Source organism: Rana temporaria, chromosome 1, assembly GCF_905171775.1.
Source record: "Rana temporaria chromosome 1, aRanTem1.1, whole genome shotgun sequence".
NCBI lineage: Eukaryota > Metazoa > Chordata > Amphibia > Anura > Ranidae > Rana > Rana temporaria.
The window spans coordinates 576,043,126-576,064,303 of NC_053489.1; the positions used below are offsets into that span (position 1 = coordinate 576,043,126).

The following is a 21,178-nucleotide window of genomic DNA, read 5'->3' on the forward strand; positions in this document are numbered from 1 at the left end:
GCCATTGAAGCCTGCCCATGATCGCAGCAGTCACTGCGCAAATTGTTGGCTGCTGGCTTAGAAAGGAGGTCCATTTATCCTCTACAGGAAAAAGAGCATCTCACAATAATATGTCCAATGAACCAAGTCTCATGCAAGCCAACGAAGTAATGAAACAACTGGCATCCAACCAAAACCAATTTTAGCCAGACCTACACTTACAGCTTTGTTATATTGGGCAGCTTTGGTAAAATGACTGATGATTCTTCAATTAAAAACAGCCAAATACAATTTTTAAAGATGTTTATTTCCTACAGCAAAATAAAAAAAAGGTCCTCCATTCAGGAGCTTTCCCAGTATCACCAAATCTGATCAGACATGTCAAATATTGACAACATATTTGTTGACTACTGTGCACATTAAAAAGGCACAATAGTAAAAGGAGGAGTCACTGGGGGTGGGGGAGAACTAAAGCTTAAAGGCTACTTCCATTTTTAAAAAGCAACTCCGTGCTAATCCATCATGTTGTGGGACGTAAGCGACATCCAAATTACTGTCAAAGATTCACAACTTGAAAATCCCAGCGGTAATTACTTTGTGAAGTATGGATTGTATAGAAAGCTCTAGGAAATATCTCAATCTCCTCAGGATGTTTAAACAGGGAGCTTTCCTAATGCTACAGAATAACCAAAACTGATAAAGTGGTCTTCACAGAGGCTGTGTGACCTAAAAACAATTATTTCTAGTTAAAATATGCAAGTAATGGTAACTAGGGTTTCAGATATCAGAAGCTAATACCATTCCAAAAATAAGAGAGGGACAGCTCCTAAAAGTTTGTTAGTCCAGGACTTTCAAGCAATGAATCACCAGTTTGTAGAATTGTCTTACTTTCCTCCAAGCCAATAATTCCCACACTTACAGTACTGTGGAGCTGCCATCTATCTAATATTACATATGTCCCTCCCGAATACTTCATTCTTTTACAGTGGCCATGACGGAGGGGAATTTAGGTTTTGAACACAAATAATGCTGTAAAAACATTGAAGGTGGAAATAGCCTTTCCATAAGTCTTACTGAATTCACAAAAGAAACAAAAAAACAAATGGCCCTGTACAGTCAATACCTTAGCACTTCGATCAGAAAAAGTCACACAGATTGAGCAATTCTGTACAGCAGACATCTCCCCTTGCTACAATTTGTACATTATATACAGACACTATTACAGTACAAAAAAGGAGTCTTTTTCCATGATTTCTTATTTAACCGAGAAAAGAGCTAAAAACCAGAATCTGGACTTATAAATAAAGCAGAGAAAGCAAAAGCCAGGAACACCACTCCACCGATGATTGTCACTGAAAGAAAAAAAAAAGACAGTGTCAGATCCAGTTTAAGCTCTATATACACATATTGCATGCTTGTCACTAAATACGACTACATCAGTTCAGTTCTATTTTGTTTAAAGAAATCTGTGCAGATCATGGAAGTTTCTGGCTGTTAAAATACAAAAAAAAAAAAACGCGCACGCTACGAACAAGTCCACCAATTGCTCCTGGTCTACCTACTGGATGCAAGAAGTATTCCGCCGCCTCTGCTACACCATGAAATGATGGTACACGTTTACTGTATGCCAATATTTCTTTCAACAAAACGTAGTTTCCCCCTATACTGAGAGCAATACAGAAGTGGTCATGGCTGACTAGCTTCAAAACAAATGCTAGCTGCCTCTTGCTTTATTTTTCCCCTAATATGCAGTATGAGCCGGTCAGCACTCTTAATATGCATACCTGTTCTGGGTCAGTGACAAACTATTAAGTAATTATATCAGCAATCTCAACCAGGAAAACATTGAGGAGGCGTCAATAATAGCCGCCATGTTATTTTACTCACTACAAGTTAACAAAATAAAAAACATTTTTTTTTTTTTTAAAGGTAAATACCAGTTTAATCCCATGCAAGATCTCACCTCATGGGGCATCAATAATCAATGAGAACGGTGGGGAATCAGCCCAGAACTACACAGGAGAATCTTGTCAATGATCTCAAGGCAGCTGGGATCATAGTCACCAAGAAAACAATTGGTAACACACTACGCCGTGAAGGACTGAAATCTTGCAAAGGGGTCAAATACTTATTTCACTCATTAAAATGCAAATTTATAACTTTTGAGAAATGTTTTTTTTTTTTTTTTTGTGGTTATTCTGTCTCTCACTGTTAAAATAAACTTACCATTACAAATTATAGACTGATCATTTGTTTGTCAGTGGACACAAATTCAAAATCAGTAGGGGATCAAATACACACCCCCCCCCCATTGTATCAGGGGGTTAACAGAACCTTAAAAGTGTTTGCAAAGGAATTTATTTTCATTTTTAAATAAACAAGTTATACTAACCTGCTAATCCTCTTCTCAGGTCTCCTGCCATAGCAAGCCGCACTCATGCATGCTCACTCCCGAGCCAGGTCTCTGTGTCCGTGAGACACAGAAAACACAGCTCAGCCCTGCCACCTCACTGGCTCCAATTGACAGCAGTGGGAGCCAATGTCTCCTGCTGCTGAATCTCAGCCAGTGAGGGAGAGACCCAGGCAAGCCTTAGCTCTCGTGCACATCGCTGGATCGAGATTGGGCTCAGTTAAGTATTGGGGGGGGGGGGGGGTTGCTGCACACAAGGATTTTTACCTGTCTGCAAAGAATTCAGGCAGGTGAAAACCCTTCAGTTTTTAGAACCACTTTAAAAAAAGTTAATACACTGATGAACCTGCCTGTCCACTGGCCCATGTGCTAAAATCTTCACTCTAGAGCAAGGACAGAGCAGCCCACTTTAAATCTACTTCTATTGCTTACCACATTTTCAGTATGCACACTACACACAGATCAAATGTACAGGGTGGTAAATCGGGAAACCGATATCACTTACCAGTCCGCACTGAAATTTTTTGTGCAATCATCCTCCCTCCAATAACCGCTAATCCAGTGCATAAACAATGACCTATGGTTCCTCCAACAGCAACACCAAAAGGGTCCTGCAGCAAGGAAAAAACATTAAAGTACCTCCAAAGAAGTACCCCGAAATAGACAGAGGATTTAAGGCAGACATACAAACACTCACCTCTCTAGCTGCCAAGACAATGGTTGTTAGCTGTGATCGATCCCCCCACTCTGCCAAGAAGGTCAAGGTAAATGCCTGGACAAAGATCGGAGAGATGAAGTTCATCCATTTCTTTTTGGCAACATTGGGTCCCCCTCCTGTTTCCACATCTCCAGGTCCATTCAGGAGTTTAGATCTCTGAAACTGATGGGGTGAGAAAAAAGAAAACAAGTCAACAACCAATAAAACTATTTGTAACTGTAAAAAGCGATGGCTACGTGGATACTCTCACCTCATGGAATGATTTACTGAGCAGAGGGCCCACATTTTAACACTTAAGGGATTCAACTGCCCAGATGTTGCAGTCGTTGAACCATTGAAAATGACTATGCAGTTTGATTAATGCAAAATTTTTATCTTGAGCAGTTTGACTCATTACATTGATAAACCACCAAGCAATTAGGGGGAAGCTTGGCAGGTTTCTGCCCCTTTGGATGTCTTGCTCTTACAACAGAAAACAATACATGAAGAAATTCATTAGCTTGCAAGACAAGGAATTAGATCCATGTTAATACTTACTTCTTCATCTTTTCTTTTAATTTCTGCTTGCACTTCCTCTAGCTCCTCCTGACCTTCGTCAGGACTCATCTTTAATCCCTCCCTTAACATTCGAATTCCAAATATAGCGAAGAGTGCAGTGGACACATAGTATGTATATACCCTGGGGATGACTGTGGTAGCATATCCAAACAGAACTGTGGGAAACATGAGAAGCACTAATGATAACAGACTATTCTTTATGAGTGAAGAACTTGTACATATCAGCCTTTCTACACAATCTGATATTACAAGGCAGCACAACATATAAATTAAATAAGCTTGCATATCACATTTTGTTATAACCGCAGATACAAAAGACTGTATAAATATGACCATTCGATACTATATGTGACTCTTGCAGAGCAATCCTGTAACATGGACTCCCTGGGCTGGGATTGACCTAGCTGAAAATATACAGCATAGAGATCCACTGTTACTTATAAATCTACTGTTGGGAGTTCAAAATGCTACAACAGTCTGCTGAGCAAGTGAATTCAGTCCGGGCAAACCACATTTTTCAGACAAAAATAAGTTTCAAGCTGTAGAAATAAGGAATACTGCCAAAAAAGAGCAACCTACCTGATAAACAAGTCATCAGTCCTAACGCCAGCATAGCTCCAGCCAGCACAGTCAGGCGATTATAACGCATCGCCATTATGGCAGCAATAAAAAAGGTCTTATCTCCCAGCTCTGAAACAATTATCACAGATATAGCAGCTACAAAGGCATGGATAAATCCTAAGTTAGCAGAAGAAGTAAACGCCATGTTCTGTTCATGTACAGCAGGGGGCGGACTTGGTATTTTCTGTAAAAAAAAAAAAAAAAAAAAAAAAAAAGAAATTAATCTGTGTCAGACTGTAAAAAACAAAAATAAATCACCTTTTTATTAATACAATCCTTGATTAAAGCCAACTGTACCCAAAACTGATGTTACCGTTTTACCTTTTTATAGATTTTTTTAAACAAAGAAGAACACATGTAAACACAGGCTGCACTTATTACAAAGGATTCACTGAACAAATAAAGATTCCCTAAAGGAAGCACTGACACTTTTACCTTTCAAATGCCATCTCTTGTGCTCTGTAGACCCCATCTAGACACAGAAATGAAAAGGTGGGAATAGTCCATGGCTCTAACACATTAGATTGCGCATGCAAATTCCAGCTTGAGCTATTGAGTTCTGTAAACATGCTTTTTGTGTTTAACATATAGCTAGTAAACATAATACCAGTGGCTGCCAGAGCTGCTCCTAGCAGAGAAAAAGATCCCTTAAAGTCCTCTAACCTCTTATACCTTGCATCTCTAAAAGATAACTTGACCTGTTGGAGCATGTTACAGTGGGCAGGAAATCCTCCATATAAAATAAATGAATAGATGAACTACAAGGCAGATGGCTTATAGTTCTTAGTGAACTGCAAGGTAGATGATCAGCATCCTCATAGTTCACACAGCTGGAGGTGGTGTCTGCAGGAGCCGTACACTGCACCTGTGCGGATTTTGGGTGCAATGTTCTGCAGGCTCATCAGAAAAAAAAAAAAAAAAAAATTTCCCCACAAAGAGCTGTACATCAATTCTTTTTTTTTTTAAAGATAAACATATCCTCTTAAATTATGAATTATTCAGGCCAAGCAGCCAGAGAAACCCATGTTTGTAGAATTTCGTCTCCATAGGGTCCCTCTGTTATCAGCCTGACAACTCCTGAATATTTTTTTGACTTTAGACAAAATCAGCCTGACTCTTGTCAAAATAGGTTGCTAAAATAGAGTAGCAGAGAGCAGCTCCTATTACAAAACAGCTGAGGGTCTCTGCCTATGATGAGAGGGGGTGTGCGCCTTTCCTCCAATCAGCAATTTTAGCCATCTTGGCTGTATGCCCAGACATCACACTCTGTGTTAACCAGGAAGAGAAAATCTCCTAACACAATCTCAACATTCTAAACAGTATATAAATGTGAAGACAGCAGATATACATATAAAACCTATGTTGGGAGATTTCGTTAATCTCTGTGCATCATCTGAGGCTGTTCACTTCACTGGGTGTATGGAGGGTTGGGATCCCTACAGGTATACAGGTGAAACTCTTTAAAAATGTAAATATATTGCAAAAGTTCATTTATTTCACTAATGCAACTTAAAAAAGGTGAAACTAACATATGAGATAGACTCATTACATGCAAAGCAAGATAGTTCAAGCCGTGATTTGTCATAATTGTGAGGATTATGGCTTACAGCTCATAAAAACCCCAAATCCACAATCTCAGAAAATTAGAATATTGTGAAAAGGTGCAATATTCTAGGCGCAAAGGATCCCACTCTAATCAGATAATTGAGCCATAACACCTGCAAAGGGTTCCTGAGCCTTTAAATGGTTTCTCAGTCTGGTTCAGTAGGAATCACAATCATGGGAAAGACTGCTGACCTGACAGTCGTGCAGAAAACCATCATCGACACCCTCCATAAGGAGGAAAAGCCTCAAAAGGTAATTGCAAAAGAAGTTGGATGTTCCCAAAGTGCTGTATCAAAGCACATTAATAGAAAGTTATGTGGAAGAAAAGGGTGCACAAGCAGCAGGGATGACCACAGCATGGAGAGGATTGTCAGGAAAAGGCCATTCTAAAGTGTTGGGGAATTTCACAAGGAGTGGACTGAGGCTGGAGTCAGTGCATCAAGAGCCACCACACAGACAGAATCCTGGACATGGGCTTCAAATGTCGCATTCCTCTCGTCAAGCCACTCCTGAACAACAATGTCGGAAGCGTCTTACCTGGAATAAAGAAAAACACACCTGGTCTGCTGCTCAGTGGTCCAAAGTCCTCTTTTCTGATGAGAGAAAATTTTGCATCTCATTTGGAAACCAAGGAGCCAGAGTATGGAGGAAGAATGGAGAGGCACACACTGCAAGATGCTTGAAGTCCAGTGAAGTTTCCACAGTCTGTTGATTTGGGGAGCCATGTCATCTGCTGGTGTTAGTCCACTTTGCTTCATTAAGTCTGGGGTCACCGCAGCCGTCTACCAGGAGATTTTGGAGCACTTCATGCTTCCTTCCGCAGACAAGCTTTATGGGGATGCTGACTTGATTTTCCAGCATGACTTGGCACCTGCCCACACTGACAAAAGCACCAAAACCTGGTTCAATGACTGAGATTACTGCTTGATTGGCCAGCAAACTCACCTGACCTGAACCCCCATAGAGAATCTATGGAGCATTGTCTCTCATCTTTCTCTTGGCATGAGACCGAACAATGCAGAAGACTGGAAGGCCGCTATTGAAGCCTCCTGGTCTTCCATAACACCTCAGCAGTGCCACAGGCTGATCGCTTCCATGCCACGCCGCATGGAGGCAGTAATTGCTGCAAAAGGGGCCCAAACCAAGTAATGAGTACATATGCATGCTTATATATTTCAGTGGTCTGATATTGTTCTATGTACAATCCTTGTTTTATTGATTGCATGTAATATTCTAATTTTCTGAGATTGTGGATTTGGGGTTTTCATGAGCTGTAAGCCATAATGCTCACAATGACAAATCACGGCTTGAACTATCTTGCTTTGCATGTAATGAGTCTATCTCATATTAGTTTCACCTTTTAAGTTGCATTAGTGAAATATCGTAAATGAACTTTTGCACGATATTCTAATTTTTCAAGTTTCACCTGTACCTGCCCTTAATCTATCCATTCTTAGATTAGCTTCTACTTTAGAAATTTAGTATATATACACAGGAGGTCCCATGGCGCAGGGACTGTAGCTTACACATATATTCGCAAATATGAAGGCTTTTGCAGGCTGGTAAGTGTGCATGGAAATCTTTGTGCATTGACCTTCCATGAGCACCTTACTGCAAAGGTCAGTTATATACTGAATTTTGAACACCAATGATCAAGCCCTGATCAACTAGTATAAATTGATCTCTTTTTTTAACCCCCACACAGATACAGTCAGTCTCTCCTCACAGATGTTCTCAGAAGAAAGATACATGAGAGGCGTGTTAAAGGCTTCCCAATATCACTGCAATTTGGCTGTCACAGTGATCACATGATCTGGAGGCTGTCCTACCATGACCTTATTGGTACTCTAATCAGGAGTCGTTAATAGAAAAAAAAGGGAGATGAAAAACTGACTTGCCCGTCTGTTTTCATCCGATCGGCGGATGGAAAATAGGGTTTCTATCCATCTGGATTAAGCGAAGCGAATCTGATATCAGCGAACATGTCACCGCCGACATCTGTCGCTCCATAGAGCTACATGGAGCGTCCATTCAGGTCTACCTTAAAAACTAACAGGTGGACATGAATGGTCCCCGCATGTGTAAGGCTTCATTCACACCTGAACGCGGCGTATTGTACTACGATTTGCCGCGACAAATTGCGGCGTTTTGTCCCGCGATTTGCCGCGACAAAACGCGTTGTTTTTTAGCCTAAAATACGCCGGAGGGGTGATTTTACATTGTCGGCTATGCCGAAAGCAGAAGGCGCCTGAAAAAAAGGGAATTGCTGCACAGCCCTTTAACAGAAGAGGTATCCTGAAGCAGGAGGTGTTTGTGCCGCATATAAAGCTGGTTGCTGAGCGACACACACAGATGATTTAAACAGACTTGTGCCAAGAAAATAAGATTGGAAAAAGTGTTTCTGTTTGTGACAACAAAAAGCTTCACAGGAATTGTATGTCAAATGTGCATATCTTAATGTAACAACACTAAAGAAATGACACTTTGCTACAATGTAAAGTAGTGAGTGTACAGCTTGTATAACAGTGTAAATTTGCTGTCCCCTCAAAATAGCACACAGCCATTAATGGCTAAACCGCTGGCAACAAAAGTGAGTACACCCCCAAGTGAAAATGTCCAAATTGGGCCCAAAGTGTTAATATTTTGTGTGGTCACCATTATTTTCCAGCACTGCCCTAGCCCTCTTGGGCATGGAGTTCACCAGAGCTTCAAAGGTTGCCACTGGAGTCCTCTACCACTCCTCCATGACAACATCACTGAGCTGGTGGATGTTAGAGACCTTGTGCTTCTCCACCTTCCATTTGAGGATGCCCCACAGATGCTCAATAGGGTTTAGGTCTGGAGACATACTTGGCCAGTCCATCACCTTTACCCTCAGCTTCTTTAGCAAGGCAAAGGTCATCTTGGAGGTGTGTGTTGGGGTTGTTGTGTTGGAATACTTCTCTGCGGCCCAGTCGCCAAAGGGAGGGGATCATACTCTGCTTCAGTATGTCACAGTACATGTTGGCATTCATGGTTCCCTCAATGAACTGTAGCTCCCCAGTGGTGGCAGCACTCATGCAGCCCCAGACCATGACACTCCCACCACCATGCTTGACTGTAGGCAAGACACACTTGTCTTTGTACTCACCTGGTTGCCGCCACACACGCTTGACACCATCTAAACCAAATAATTTATCTTGGTCTCATCAGACCACAGGACATGGTTCTAGTAATCCATGTTCTTAGTCTGCTTGTCTTCAACTGTTTACAGGCTTTCTTGTGCATCATCTTTAGAAGAGGCTTCCTTGTGGGAAGACAGCCATGCAGACTAATTTGGTGCAGTGTGTTTAGCGTATGGTCTGAGCACTGACAGGCTGACCCCCCCACCCACCTCTTCAACCTCTGCAGTAATGCTGGCAGAACTCATACATCTATTTTGCAAAGACAACCTCTGGATATGATGCTGAGCACGTGCACTCAACATCTTTGGACGACCATGGCGAGGCCTGTTCTGAGTGGAACCTGTCCTGTTAAACCGATGTATGGTCTTGGCCGACGTGCTGCAGCTCAGTTATAGGGTCTTTGCAATCTTCTTATGTAGAGCAACTATTTTTTCAGATCCTCAGTTTTATGCCATGTTGAACTTCCAGTGAGAGTGATAACACCAAATGTATTCACACCTGAGCCGTTGTAACACTAACGAGTCATATGACACCGGGGAGTGGAAATGGTTAATTGGACCCAATTTGGACATTTTCAATTAGCAGTGTACTCACTTTTGTTGCCAGAGGTTTAGACATTAATAGCTGTGTAGCGAGTTATTTTGAGGGGACAGAAAATGTACACTGTTATACAAGCTGTACACTCACTACTTTACATTGTAGCAAAGAGTAATTTCTTCAGTGTTGTCACATGAAAAGATACAATAAAATATTTTCAAAAATGTGAGGGGTGTACTCACTTTTGTGAGATACTGTATATAGGCATATCTATCCATCTAGGGACTGAGACAGTTTAGTGTTGAAGAGCACACCTCTCAGGAGGAGCCTTGACTCGTCAGTTTAGCTTCTACGTCTCTAAATGTACAAAACCTGTTTTTGACCTGAGTAGTTAGAACAGATTTGTTTAATTTTGTACTCTGACTAGCTTTGAAGTGTGCTGAAGACTTCATTTGTACTGCTACGTATAGTGTCCTGCCCAGGTCCCATTTTTGCTGGTTTCTAAAGGATCAGAGTGGCTGCCATGGTTGCTTTTTTGGTCAGGAACTGCAGACATTGGGCTAGATTCAGGTAGCAGTTACGGCGGCGTATCTCCAGATACGCCGCCGTAATTTCAAATCTGCACCGGTGTATCATTACACCGATTCTCAAAGGCAGATACATTAAAAAAAATAGGCTTCCTCCGCCGACGTAACTTGAATACGGCAGCGTATAACTGTGTGCAATATTACGCTGGCCACTAGGGGCGCTTCCGTTGCTTTCGGCGTAGAATATGCAAATTACCTAGATACGCGGATTCACAAACGTACGTACATACGTACGTACGGCGCAATTTATTTACGTCATTTACGTTAGGCTTTTTCAGCGTAAGGTTGCTCCTGCTATTAGGAGGCGCAGCCAATGTTAAGTATGGACGTCGTTCCCGCTTCGAAATTTGAATTTATTACGTCGTTTGTGTAAGTCGTTCGCGAATAGTGCTGGACGTAATTTACGTTCACGTCGAAACCAATACGTCGTTACGGCGTACTTGGGAGCAATGCACACTGGGATATGTACACGGACGGCGCATGCACCGTTCGTAAAAAACGTCAATAACGTCAGGTCATCACACATTAACATAAAACACTCTTCCACATTTGAATTACGCTACGCCGCCGCAACTTACGGAGCAAGTGCTTTGTGAATACTGCACTTGCTCCTGTAAGTTGCGCCGGCGTAGCGTAAATACGATACGCTGCGCCGCCGTAACAATGCGTGCCCCTACATGAATCTAGCCCACTATGTCTAAGGCTCCATGTACACGGGACGTTTTTACAACTGCGCCTAAATTATTAAACTTGACAGATAGTAACCCACTTTTAAAATGTCAGTTTTGCCGCATTTAAATGCCGCGTTTAGCATAGTTTCAAGTGTTTTTTTAAATGGGCAAAAACGAAAAACACATATAAACGAAAGGCTGTTAAACGCAACTGCCTAAAAACGACAATAAACGAGACGATGTACATAGTCACATAGGAGAACATTGAACGAGTTCAGAGGCAGTTGAACATCCATTTAGCAGCATCCCGTGTACATGGGGCCTAATACACGCACATCGGAGCGATTGTGCAATAATTTGATCATTAGTGCACAGCTTTCAAGAACCCATCACAACAGTTCATGTGAAATTATCCGAGAAGAGAAGCACAAACATTTTTCTCATATTATAACATAACTAATCAGTACAGGATTCATCCATAAAAAAAATTAAAGTGACCAAGACTGCACATGCTTGAAAATGAAAGAATACATCGTAATACAATATATCATGGGAAGTTGTATTCTGTCGTACGAGAACTTTCGTAAATTTAGTAAGCTATTCGTTTTCAATGAGACTAGCATGCAAAAAAACTAAAAGATAAAAAGGACATTTCCTATTGACTGTCCAGTAGAGGCCGGCATTAGCCGATTGTGCTTGAAAAAAAAAAAAGCAGATTTAAAACTTCAGCGCGACTTGCAAATAAATAGTTTCTCTAATAGAAGTCAATGCAAGTTGCCGGTGGAGCGACTTCTCTCCAGTCTGGGCAGCCTGCCAAGTTTGTGAAAAGAATACAATGTTAATACTTCAAAGGGCTGAACTTTGTGTGTAGAAGTTTTCAGTTTAACCATTTAAAGACTTAATCTTTTTTGACACTTGTTGCTTACAAGTAAAAATCCTGTATTTTCTGCTAGAAAATCACTTATATTTTTTTTTTTAGCAGAGACCCTAGGAAATAAAATAGCGAGTGTTGCAATATTTTATGTTACACGGTATTTGTGCAGCGGTCTTTCAAACACAAAAATAATACACTTTAATGAATTAAATATTTTTTTAAAACAGTAAAGTTAGCCCATATTTTTTTTCGTCCAAAACTTTTGATTACCTGTTTGTGTATTTAAGAGTATACACACATACATACACATATATATATATATATATATATATAGTGGTGCAACGGATCGTGACCGATCCGTGATCCGAACGGGTCGACCTGTTCGGATCGGCACAAAATGTGATCCGCGGAGAGCAAGGGCACGGCTTTAGCCTAGCTCCGGAGCGGTCGGCCATCTTGGTACACCCGGCGGTGGTGCGCGCTGACGTCATCACCCCTCCCTCTGCTCGTGGATCTTCTATTCTGCAACAGCGCGTAGTGCAACAAGTACAGTCAGTTGGATGTTGGACTGGCTATTACAGTGATTATATTAGTGGGGGCAATGTTAAACTGGCTATTATTACAGTGTTTACTAGTGTGGGGGCAATGTTGGACTGGAACAGTGATGGTGATGACGAGTGGGGGACAATGGTGGACATTACAGTGATGAGTGAGGGCAATGGTGGATGACTGGATGTTACAGTGAGGTGGGGGCAATGGTGGATATATTACAGTGGTGGAGATGACGTGGATATTAGTGGGGGAGAACTTTTTTTTTTTTGCCGATCCGAAAAATGATCCGATCCGTGACTCCTGATCCGAGGAACGATCCGTACCGTGAGTTTTTTGATCCGTTGCACCCCTAATATATAGACAGGCAAGTGTCCATATATTAAAAGTCAACAGCTGCAGTATTTGTAGCTGCTGACTTATTTTTCCCCCCCCTTGGAACTCCACTGCTTTCACACTGGAGCGGGCAGGTGTTGACGGTAAAACGCTGCTAGCTTTAGCGGCGCTTTACCGTCACTCTAGCGGCGCTATTTGGCTGCTAGTGGGGCGCTTATATCCCTGCTAGCAGCCGATGAAGGGATTAAATGCTCCCATGTAACGCCACCACAGAAGCGCTTTGCAGGCATTTTTTTAATGTCCTGCACGTGCACCGCCTCAGTATGAAAGCACTCAGGATTTCACACTGAGACTGCAGGGGAGCCTGAAAAACGCCCCAGTGTGAAAGGGGTCTAACTGTTAGATTTTATGAGATGTGAGGGGGGGGGGGGGAGACTCTGCCCAACATATCGGGCCAAAAAAATTCTGCATCATATAACAGCCATCGCCGCCGCGTTTTTTAAATACCGGCATCGGCCAGAGAAAAACCCATATCGGTCTACCTCTACTGTCCAGCAGTGAAGTCTTCTAGGGATTCAGAGGAGCGATGTCATTGCATGGGAACTGGCTTGTGAGGGACACTGCATTGCTGGAGGGGTGGCAAGGGATGAATATACCTTGGTTCACCAGCTAGGAACAATAATAAAACCAGCAGGACTGGTTTGAGGGGGAGGGGATAATATTTTGTCTAGAGTGGAGATTTAAAGTGGCTGTAAAGGCTCCAGGTGTGTCACCCTCATGTATTTTTTGCATGAAGGTGAAAAACCTGTGTGCAGCAGTCCCCCTCAGGTTCTCATGTACGCTACAGCTTCTAAACTTGTTTTTTTTTTTGGCCAAAGCTCCTAAGCCCAACTCCATAAAAGCCTACGTGTCCATGTAAACCGGCTTTTACAAGAGTTTAGAAGCTGCTGCGATTAGGGGAGGTTCAACCTCCCTCTCCTTAACGGGGAAGAATTGTGTTCAGGATAGGAACATTTTTGAGCCCAAATACTTACCCGAGCCCTGTCTTGATCCAGCGATGTGCACAAGAGCCTGGACTCTCCCTCCTCAATGGCTGAGCCATCGGCTTCTGCTGCTGTCAATCACAGCCAGTGAGCCAATTAGAAAAGATAGGGGGTAGGGCCAAGCCACAGATCTGTGTGAATGGAGACACAGGGCAGCAGCCATTTTTTTTTTTGCTAGAAGTTTTTTCTAACACCCTAGAGAATAAAACGGCAGTCTTTGCAATACTTTGTCACACTGCATTTGCGCAGCGGTCTTACTAGCGCCCTAAAAATTTAACGAAAAAAAAAAAAAAAAAAGCAGTACAGTTAGCCCAATTGTGTTTAATATTGTGAAAGATAATGTTACGCAGAGTAGATTGATACGCTTCAAAATTGCGCCCGCTCGTGGAATGGCAACAAATTGTTACCCTTAAAAATCTCCATAGGCTCTCGCTCTAATGATCACGGTGATATCTCACGTGTGGCTACTACTCCCGTATGCGTTCGCTTCTGCACGCAATCTCGGTGGGACAGGGTGCTTTTTTTTCTTATTTTACTTTTTTTCCTTTAATTTTACACTGATCTTTAAAAAATATATAATTATAAATTGTGTCACTTTTATTCCTATTACAAGGAATGTAAACATCCCTTGTAATAGAAAAAAGCATGACAGGTCATCTTAAATATGAGACTTGGGGTCCAAAAGACCGCAGATCTCATATTTACACTAAAATGCAATAAAAATAAAAATGTTGTTTGGAAAAATAATTAAAAAAAAATGTCCCTTTAAGATCTATGGGCAGAAGTGGCGTTTTTTACATCACTTCCACCCTGCAATGGTATGGAGCCGGGTGGGGGCCATCTTCCCCTCACTCTGCTCCATACCAGACAGGGAGAAGGATCCGATCGCTTCCGCCGGCAGCTCTGGTAAGCGGCGGAGGGCACCGGAGTGCGGCGGGAGGGGGCCCCTCCCCCGATAAAAGTGATCTTGCAGCAAATCCTCCGCTGAGAGCATTTTTTATCTGAAAGCTGACCGCCCGCTGAGGAAGTGGATACCGGGGTTATGGTAGCTAGCTGCTGCCATTACAACAATATTCCACTTCAAACAGCCGACGTGCAACGACAGCGGGAGGCCAGCAAGTGGTTAATCACCCCACTAGGTTTTTCATTTTTGATAAAAAAATATGATATATATATATATTTTCTTTTGTTTCTCCTGTAAAATTTTGCAAATAAGTATTTCTTTCTTCACCAATGTGTGCTGATGAGGCAGCACTGGTGGGCACTGATAAGAAGGCATTGATGGGCAATGATATGCAGCACTAATGAGGCTGCACTGGTGGGCACTGATAAAGGAGGCATCGATGGGCAATCATATGCAGCACTAATGAGGCTGCACTGATGGGGCAGCACTCATAATCAGGGCACTGCATGCAGGCAAGATGGGAGGACGTCATAGGACATCCTCTGAACAAGTGCAGTCCTGCCCAAACGTCACCTTACAATACGGCGGGCTGGAAGCAGTTAAAGGGGTTGTAATGGTTCTTTTTTTTTTTCCCTTTTCTAAATAGGTTCCTTTAAGCTAGTGCATTGTTGGTTCACTTACCTTTTCCTTCCATTTCCCTTCTAAATGTTTTTTTCTTTGTCTGAATTTCTCACTTCCCGTTTCTCCTCAGTAAGCTTTCCCCCATCACCTGAGCCATTCTGGCTGGGGGTTAGTCAGACAGAACAGCTTACTGAGGAGGAACAGGAAGTGAGAAATTCAGACAAAGAAAAAAACATTTAGAAGGGAAATGGAAGGAAAAGGTAAGTGAACCAACAATGCACTAGCTTAAAGGAACCCATTTAGAAAATAAAAAACAAACCTTTACCACCCATTAAAGCTCCACTCGGACCAAAACATTTTAGCACAGCTGTGTCTTTTCAGCCGCCTTATCTCCTGAAAACAGGTGTACTTAGCCCGAGGCTCACACTGGGAACCACATGTGAATCGCACCGCATTTCTGTGCAAATCACATGCAATTCTGTGTTGTGTGATTTGAGCCCATTCATTTTTGATGTCTCGAATCGCACTGCATCCAAATTAAAAAGGCGCAGGCACTGTTTTTTTTTTTTTTTTTTTTTTTTTTTTTAGCTGCACTGGATCAGATCACACAGCGTTTATACACCACAGTGCGTTTCCTCCCTGCTTTTGGGGTGTTACATTTTGACAAAGCAGTGTGGAAACGCACTGGATTTTCTGCACTGAATCAGTGTGACCCAGATGGCTCAAGGAGGAACGAAAGGCAGCAATGCCCACCTTTCCACCAACCGTCCCTCGCCGGCATCTTCTGTGTTGCGGTCCTCATTGGCCGGTGTGGGATGGCATCACTGCGCCACAGAGGGATGACAGTTTACATGCCAGGGATCGCTGAGAGCAGACGGTGGGGGATGGTATTGCCCATCTATTCTGTAATAAAACACCTGCCTGCTCACAGTGATCACATGACAACTTTACATTTACCCAAGTATGAGAGCGGATGGTGGGAAAGGTTATAAAGGGCAGTTAGCTGGCTTTTTTTTATTAAATAAATGTATCAGTTGGGGGCCAAAAATGGTCTCAGAGTGCAGCTTTAGGGTGACATCCCCTCCCCCAGATCCTGTACATAAGTATAGATCCCCACCGGCCCTGCTGATAGGTCACTGGAGCTGGGATGTCAGTGGCCCTCTTACACACCGGAAGTGGTGATATTTGGGGTCACTGTGAGGAGGATGCTGCCCTCACTATCACTGAGCCCAGACCGTACAGAATATTGTCCTCTCACCTCCGCCCGGGCCACCGGCTCCGGTCTCTGCGGCAGCGGCGGCTCCCTGTGTGTTCCTTCATCTTCCTGTACGGCCCGGCTCAGTCCTGGGAGAGCACATAGGAAGAGCAGAGCCGCCAACACTGGGAGAGGCGGCCTCGCCATGGAGCCGGGCGATGAGAACAAGAGCACAGGAAGAAGGGAGGTACGGCTGCCGGGTGCTCGCTCTTCTTCTTCCCGTCTCAGCACCGAGATCACACACCCCACGTCACTGCCATCGTCAGCTGCAAAGGATCGCCGCGGATTGGTCAGACCGCCGCTAGGCGGGGAAGGATGTGCGTCAGATAACGTAGAAGGAAGTGCTCTCTGCAGGACGCGATCATGAGCGATGGGAAGGAGGCGGGGCTGACACCTTTCTGACTATCGTGTACTTGAACACCAGTTTTGACAGAACACCGTTCCGTCAGATTAGGTGTCCTGTCAGAAAGCTGGTGTTCTGTCAAGTTCTCCTACCCCTCAGGAACAATAACCGCTTAACTTCCGGTTTATTTAAAACCAGCAGTAATTGGAGTTTTTGATAAATTGGTGGTTGGACACAACGCTGGCAACCGAAAAGAGTCCGGTGTTTTGTCACATATGGCTACCCATCACATTTGGCTACCCGCTGGAGTGCGTATTCACGAAGCCACCATATGCGTTCCAACACTTTTACAAATGTGATGGGCAGCCGAATGTGATTTAGAATATAGCTAGAGAATTTAGCTGAAAGGAATTTGTGAAAGTTTTAGTAATTGTTTTTCGATGAGAATTTAGCATTTGTAAAAGTGTTGGAACGCATACGGTGGCGTCACGCCTGCTCACTCCATCGGGTAGCCAAATGTGATGGGCCGCCATATGTGACGAAGCACCGGTGCAGGATATGAGCGAAGATTTGTCCTCATTAGCCACTTTGCTGTCCAAACAGCTTAGTCTTCCTGTACCGGACTCTATTCAGTTGTCGGTGTTGTGTCCAACCACCAATTCCTCAAAATCTCCAATTACTAAGGTTTTAAATAACCGGAAGTGATATGGTTGGAGTTTCTGATGGGTTGGAGATATTGATAGATCACCTGTGGTTCATCAGATATGGCGACCCCTCAGAATGTGTAACAACAGTGACGTTCTGTAGCCACCATCTTGCTACACCCCGCACTCCTCCATAGTAAGGATACCGTGAGGCAGCAAGCGAACATTTTGTTACACCCACCAGAGTTTTGCATTTCACACTTATTTTTAACAGTAAAAAAAATAAAATAAAAAGTTTTATCCCTATTGTGGGGTCACCAGTACAGTATTTGTAAATTTAAATCAAACGTCTCTTCTCCAGAGAGAATAAGTTCAGTACTCGCAACCTTTCCTCATAACTAATATCCTCCAGACCCTTTATTAGCTTTGTTTCCATTCTCTGTACTCTCTCCATTTCCAGTACACCCTATCTGAGGACTGATGCCCAGAACTGGACAGCATACTCTGAGGCCCCGTACACACGACAGAGTTTCTCGGCAGAATTCACCGAGAAACTCGGTCAAAACCCGGATTCTGCCGAGAAACTCTGTCGTCTGTACAGTTTTGGCTCGATGGAGCCGCCGAGGAGCTCGACGAGAAAATAGAGAACATGTTCTCTATTTTCTCGTTGTTCTATGGGAGAAGGCGTCCCGCCGAGCTCCTCGGCGTCTTCATCCCAGAACTCGACGAGGAACTCGACGTGCCAAGCACGTCGAGTTCCTCGGCCGTGTGTACGGGGCCTAAGTGCAGCCGGACCAGAGTCTTGTAGAGCGGGAGAATTATCGTTTTATCCCTGGAGTTAATCCCCTTTTTAATGCATACCAGGCCCCATACACACGACCGAACATGTCTGCTGAAACTGGTCCGCGGACCAGTTTCAGCAGACATGTTCGGTCGTGTGTACGGCCGACCGGACAGGTTTCCAGCGGACATTTGTCCAGCCGACCGTTTTGCAGCGGACAAATGTTTCTTAGCATGCTAAGAAACATGTCCGCTGGAAGCCTGTCCGTCGGACATGTTCGGTCGTCTGTACAGACTCACGTACATGTCCGATCGGCCGCCATCCCTCGCATGCGTCGAATCACTTCGACGCATGCGTGGAAGCATTGAACTTCCAGGGCCGCGCACGTCTCCGCGTCATCGTAGTGTCGACGGCGCGGCCTCGTCACCGCATATCGTGTACGCGCGGATTTCTGTCTGATGGTGTGTACAACCATCAGACAGAAATCTCCGGGCCGACATGTCCGCTGAAAACGGTCCGGCAGACCGTTTTCAGCGGACAGTCCGTCCGTCTGTACGAGGCCCCAATATTCTGTTTGCTTTGTTAGCAGCAGTTTGTTAGCAGCAGCTTGCCATTGCATGCCATTGATGAGCTTATCATTCACTAGGGCCCTCAGGTCCTTCTCCATCCTAGATTCCCCCAGAGGTTCTCCCCCCCAGTGTATAGATTGCATTCATATTTTTGACACCCAAATGCATTATTTTTAATTTTTCTAAATGAATCCCCATTTGCCATGTAGTTGCCCACTCCATTTGTTCAGATCTTCTTGCAATGTTTCTGAACCTGCAAGGTAGTAAGATGTCCACTGCTGCCTTCTGACTGCAGGTGTTTTGTCAGATTAGCAAACCTGGTAGCGGTGGAACGCAATGTGCAGCTGACGGAACGTCACTTCCATTACATTATCTGATGGGTTTGCTAATCTGATAGAATATCAGTGTTCTGCCGAAAACTCCAACTCGCCAGAATCTCCAACCACATCACTTCCGGTAACTCTGCAACATCAATAACTGGAGATTTGGACGAGTTGGCTGTTTTGACAGAACAGCAGCAGTGTATACACTACGGTACACCATATGATGAGTGGACGTTGTTAGTCTGCCCAAAACGAACCAACAACATGGCCGCCACCAAGGCGACTTTTTTCCTCCTTACCCGGTGTTCTTTCAAAACAGCCAACTCGTCCTGTACCATACTGTATACCAATGTTTTTTCAACTCCAGTCCTCAAGTACCAACATGTCATGTTTTTAGGCTCTCCATTATTTTGCACAGGGGATTTGATCAGTTTCACTGCCTTAGTAATTACCACAGCCTGAAAACATCTGACATCACATCTGAGGGAAATCCTGAAAAATTACCTGTTGGGGGTACTTGAGGACTGGAGTTGAGAAACATTGCTGTATACGCTGCCGCTGTTCTGTGAAATCTCGTCAAATATTGCTGCTGGAGAGTCACCGGAAGTGACTTGGTTCGACATTTTGGCGAGTTGGAGTTTTCAGCAGAACACCTAGTGTTCTATCAGATTACCACTACCCATCTGATTGTGTAACGAAATTGATGTTCTGACCAAAAAATACTGGCATGCGCTATGTGTTCCAACATGTGCTCCACACACTTCTCCACCTTACTACCAACAGAGCCCATCAGATTGTTCTATAACAGCAGCAGTGGACATCTTAGTACATGTGTTTTAGATCAGGGGTCATCAACCCCCGGGCCGCGGCCCACTGCTGGGACGTGGCCTGTTTGCAGCCGGGCCACGAAGGCTGCACTGTTTGATGTGCAGCGGCGATCATCTCTCACCGCCCGCATTACCGCTGTTCCGTGCTCACAGCGGGGGCCACTATACTGAGTCGAACGAGCAGAGAGATGAGATCATCTCTCACCACCCTCCTGCATCACCGCTCACAGCTGGGCTACTATAATGCTGGAGGTGAAGCGGGGAGCAGAGAGATGAGATTATCTCTCACTACCTGCCAGCATCACTGCTCTTCCGCCGACAAAGCCTGGCAGAACACTGATACACTGCCAGAGGGTAGATGAGATCAACTCTCCCCAACCCCCCCCCCATTACCGCTGTTCTCCCTCACTACCCACTACTCCAGGCTTGCCTCTGAACTAATGCACACACCTGTTCTGCCACCACTGCAGTGACAAGCTTCATGTGGTGGCAGGTGACGTGGCAAATGACGAGCTACATCTGATGGCAGGTGACGTGGCAAATGACAATCCAAATCTGGTGGCAGGCGACGTGGTAAGGGACAAAATGCATCTGGTGACAAGTGATGTGGTGAGTGACAAGTTGCATTTAAAGGCAGGGGGGCATGTGGCAAGTGACAATCCGCATCTGGTGGCAGGAGACATGGCAAGTGACACTCTGGCACATTCTGCATTATGAGGAGTTGAACTATTTAATTGTATATTAATAGAAATAATGCGCTTCAATCATCCTGACAGCATATCAATCATGGTGCCAGGATGATTGAAGCAATAACACCAGGCATTCTCCCGATAAATTGCCCACGAAAAGCCGCATACACCCCCCGGGCATTGGCACAGTTTTCTTTAACAACGTCGGTCCCGCTGCCAAAAAAGGTTGGGGACTACTGTTTTAGATGATAGTGATAAATGATTGGGTGTGTTTGGACTAAAATCTAACCCACGTGTGCAAGCATGATTTTCAATTTGTTTTCATGCATTGGGCAGGCCATTCAGGGGAAAGGGCGTACATATGAGGTGCTTTTCACATGCAACATCAGCTGTCCAGGCTTTGAGCCACAAGATTCTGCACATGTGAATGGAGATCAGAGCCATTCTGGAAATTTGTCTCAGCACATGTTCTAGGGAATCCAAACAAAAATGCAGAGCAGAAAGTAATTGCTGTAATTGCTCTGTTAAAGCACGATCCTGAAAAACAGGATCGTGTTGGTTGTTCCTTGT

At 44.0% G+C, this 21,178-nt stretch overlaps 1 protein-coding gene across 1 annotated transcript; it reads right to left on the reverse strand.

The window, feature by feature from the left end:
* Positions 1-265: 265 nt before the first annotated feature.
* On the reverse strand, positions 266-16,821 carry TMEM165 (transmembrane protein 165). Its single transcript, XM_040334840.1, has 6 exons — positions 16,436-16,821; positions 4,245-4,470; positions 3,645-3,820; positions 3,087-3,269; positions 2,895-3,000; positions 266-1,331 (listed from the first exon to the last, which is right to left on the reverse strand). Exons 1-6 carry the CDS (start codon positions 16,577-16,579, stop codon positions 1,255-1,257), a joined length of 912 nt encoding a protein of 303 aa, XP_040190774.1. The 5' UTR covers positions 16,580-16,821; the 3' UTR covers positions 266-1,254.
* Positions 16,822-21,178: the final 4,357 nt, after the last annotated feature.

Bases quoted from the DNA above. Each gene is read 5' to 3' on its own strand.
- TMEM165 (XM_040334840.1), bottom strand. From the start codon at position 16,579: ATGGCGAGGCCGCCTCTCCCAGTGTTGGCGGCTCTGCTCTTCCTATGT. The intron at 3,270-3,644 runs GTAAGTATTAAC...TCACCCCATCAG, and splicing joins TTAAAAGAAAAGATGAAGAA to TTTCAGAGATCTAAACTCCT. The intron at 3,001-3,086 runs GTGAGTGTTTGT...TCCTTGCTGCAG, and splicing joins TTGTCTTGGCAGCTAGAGAG to GACCCTTTTGGTGTTGCTGT.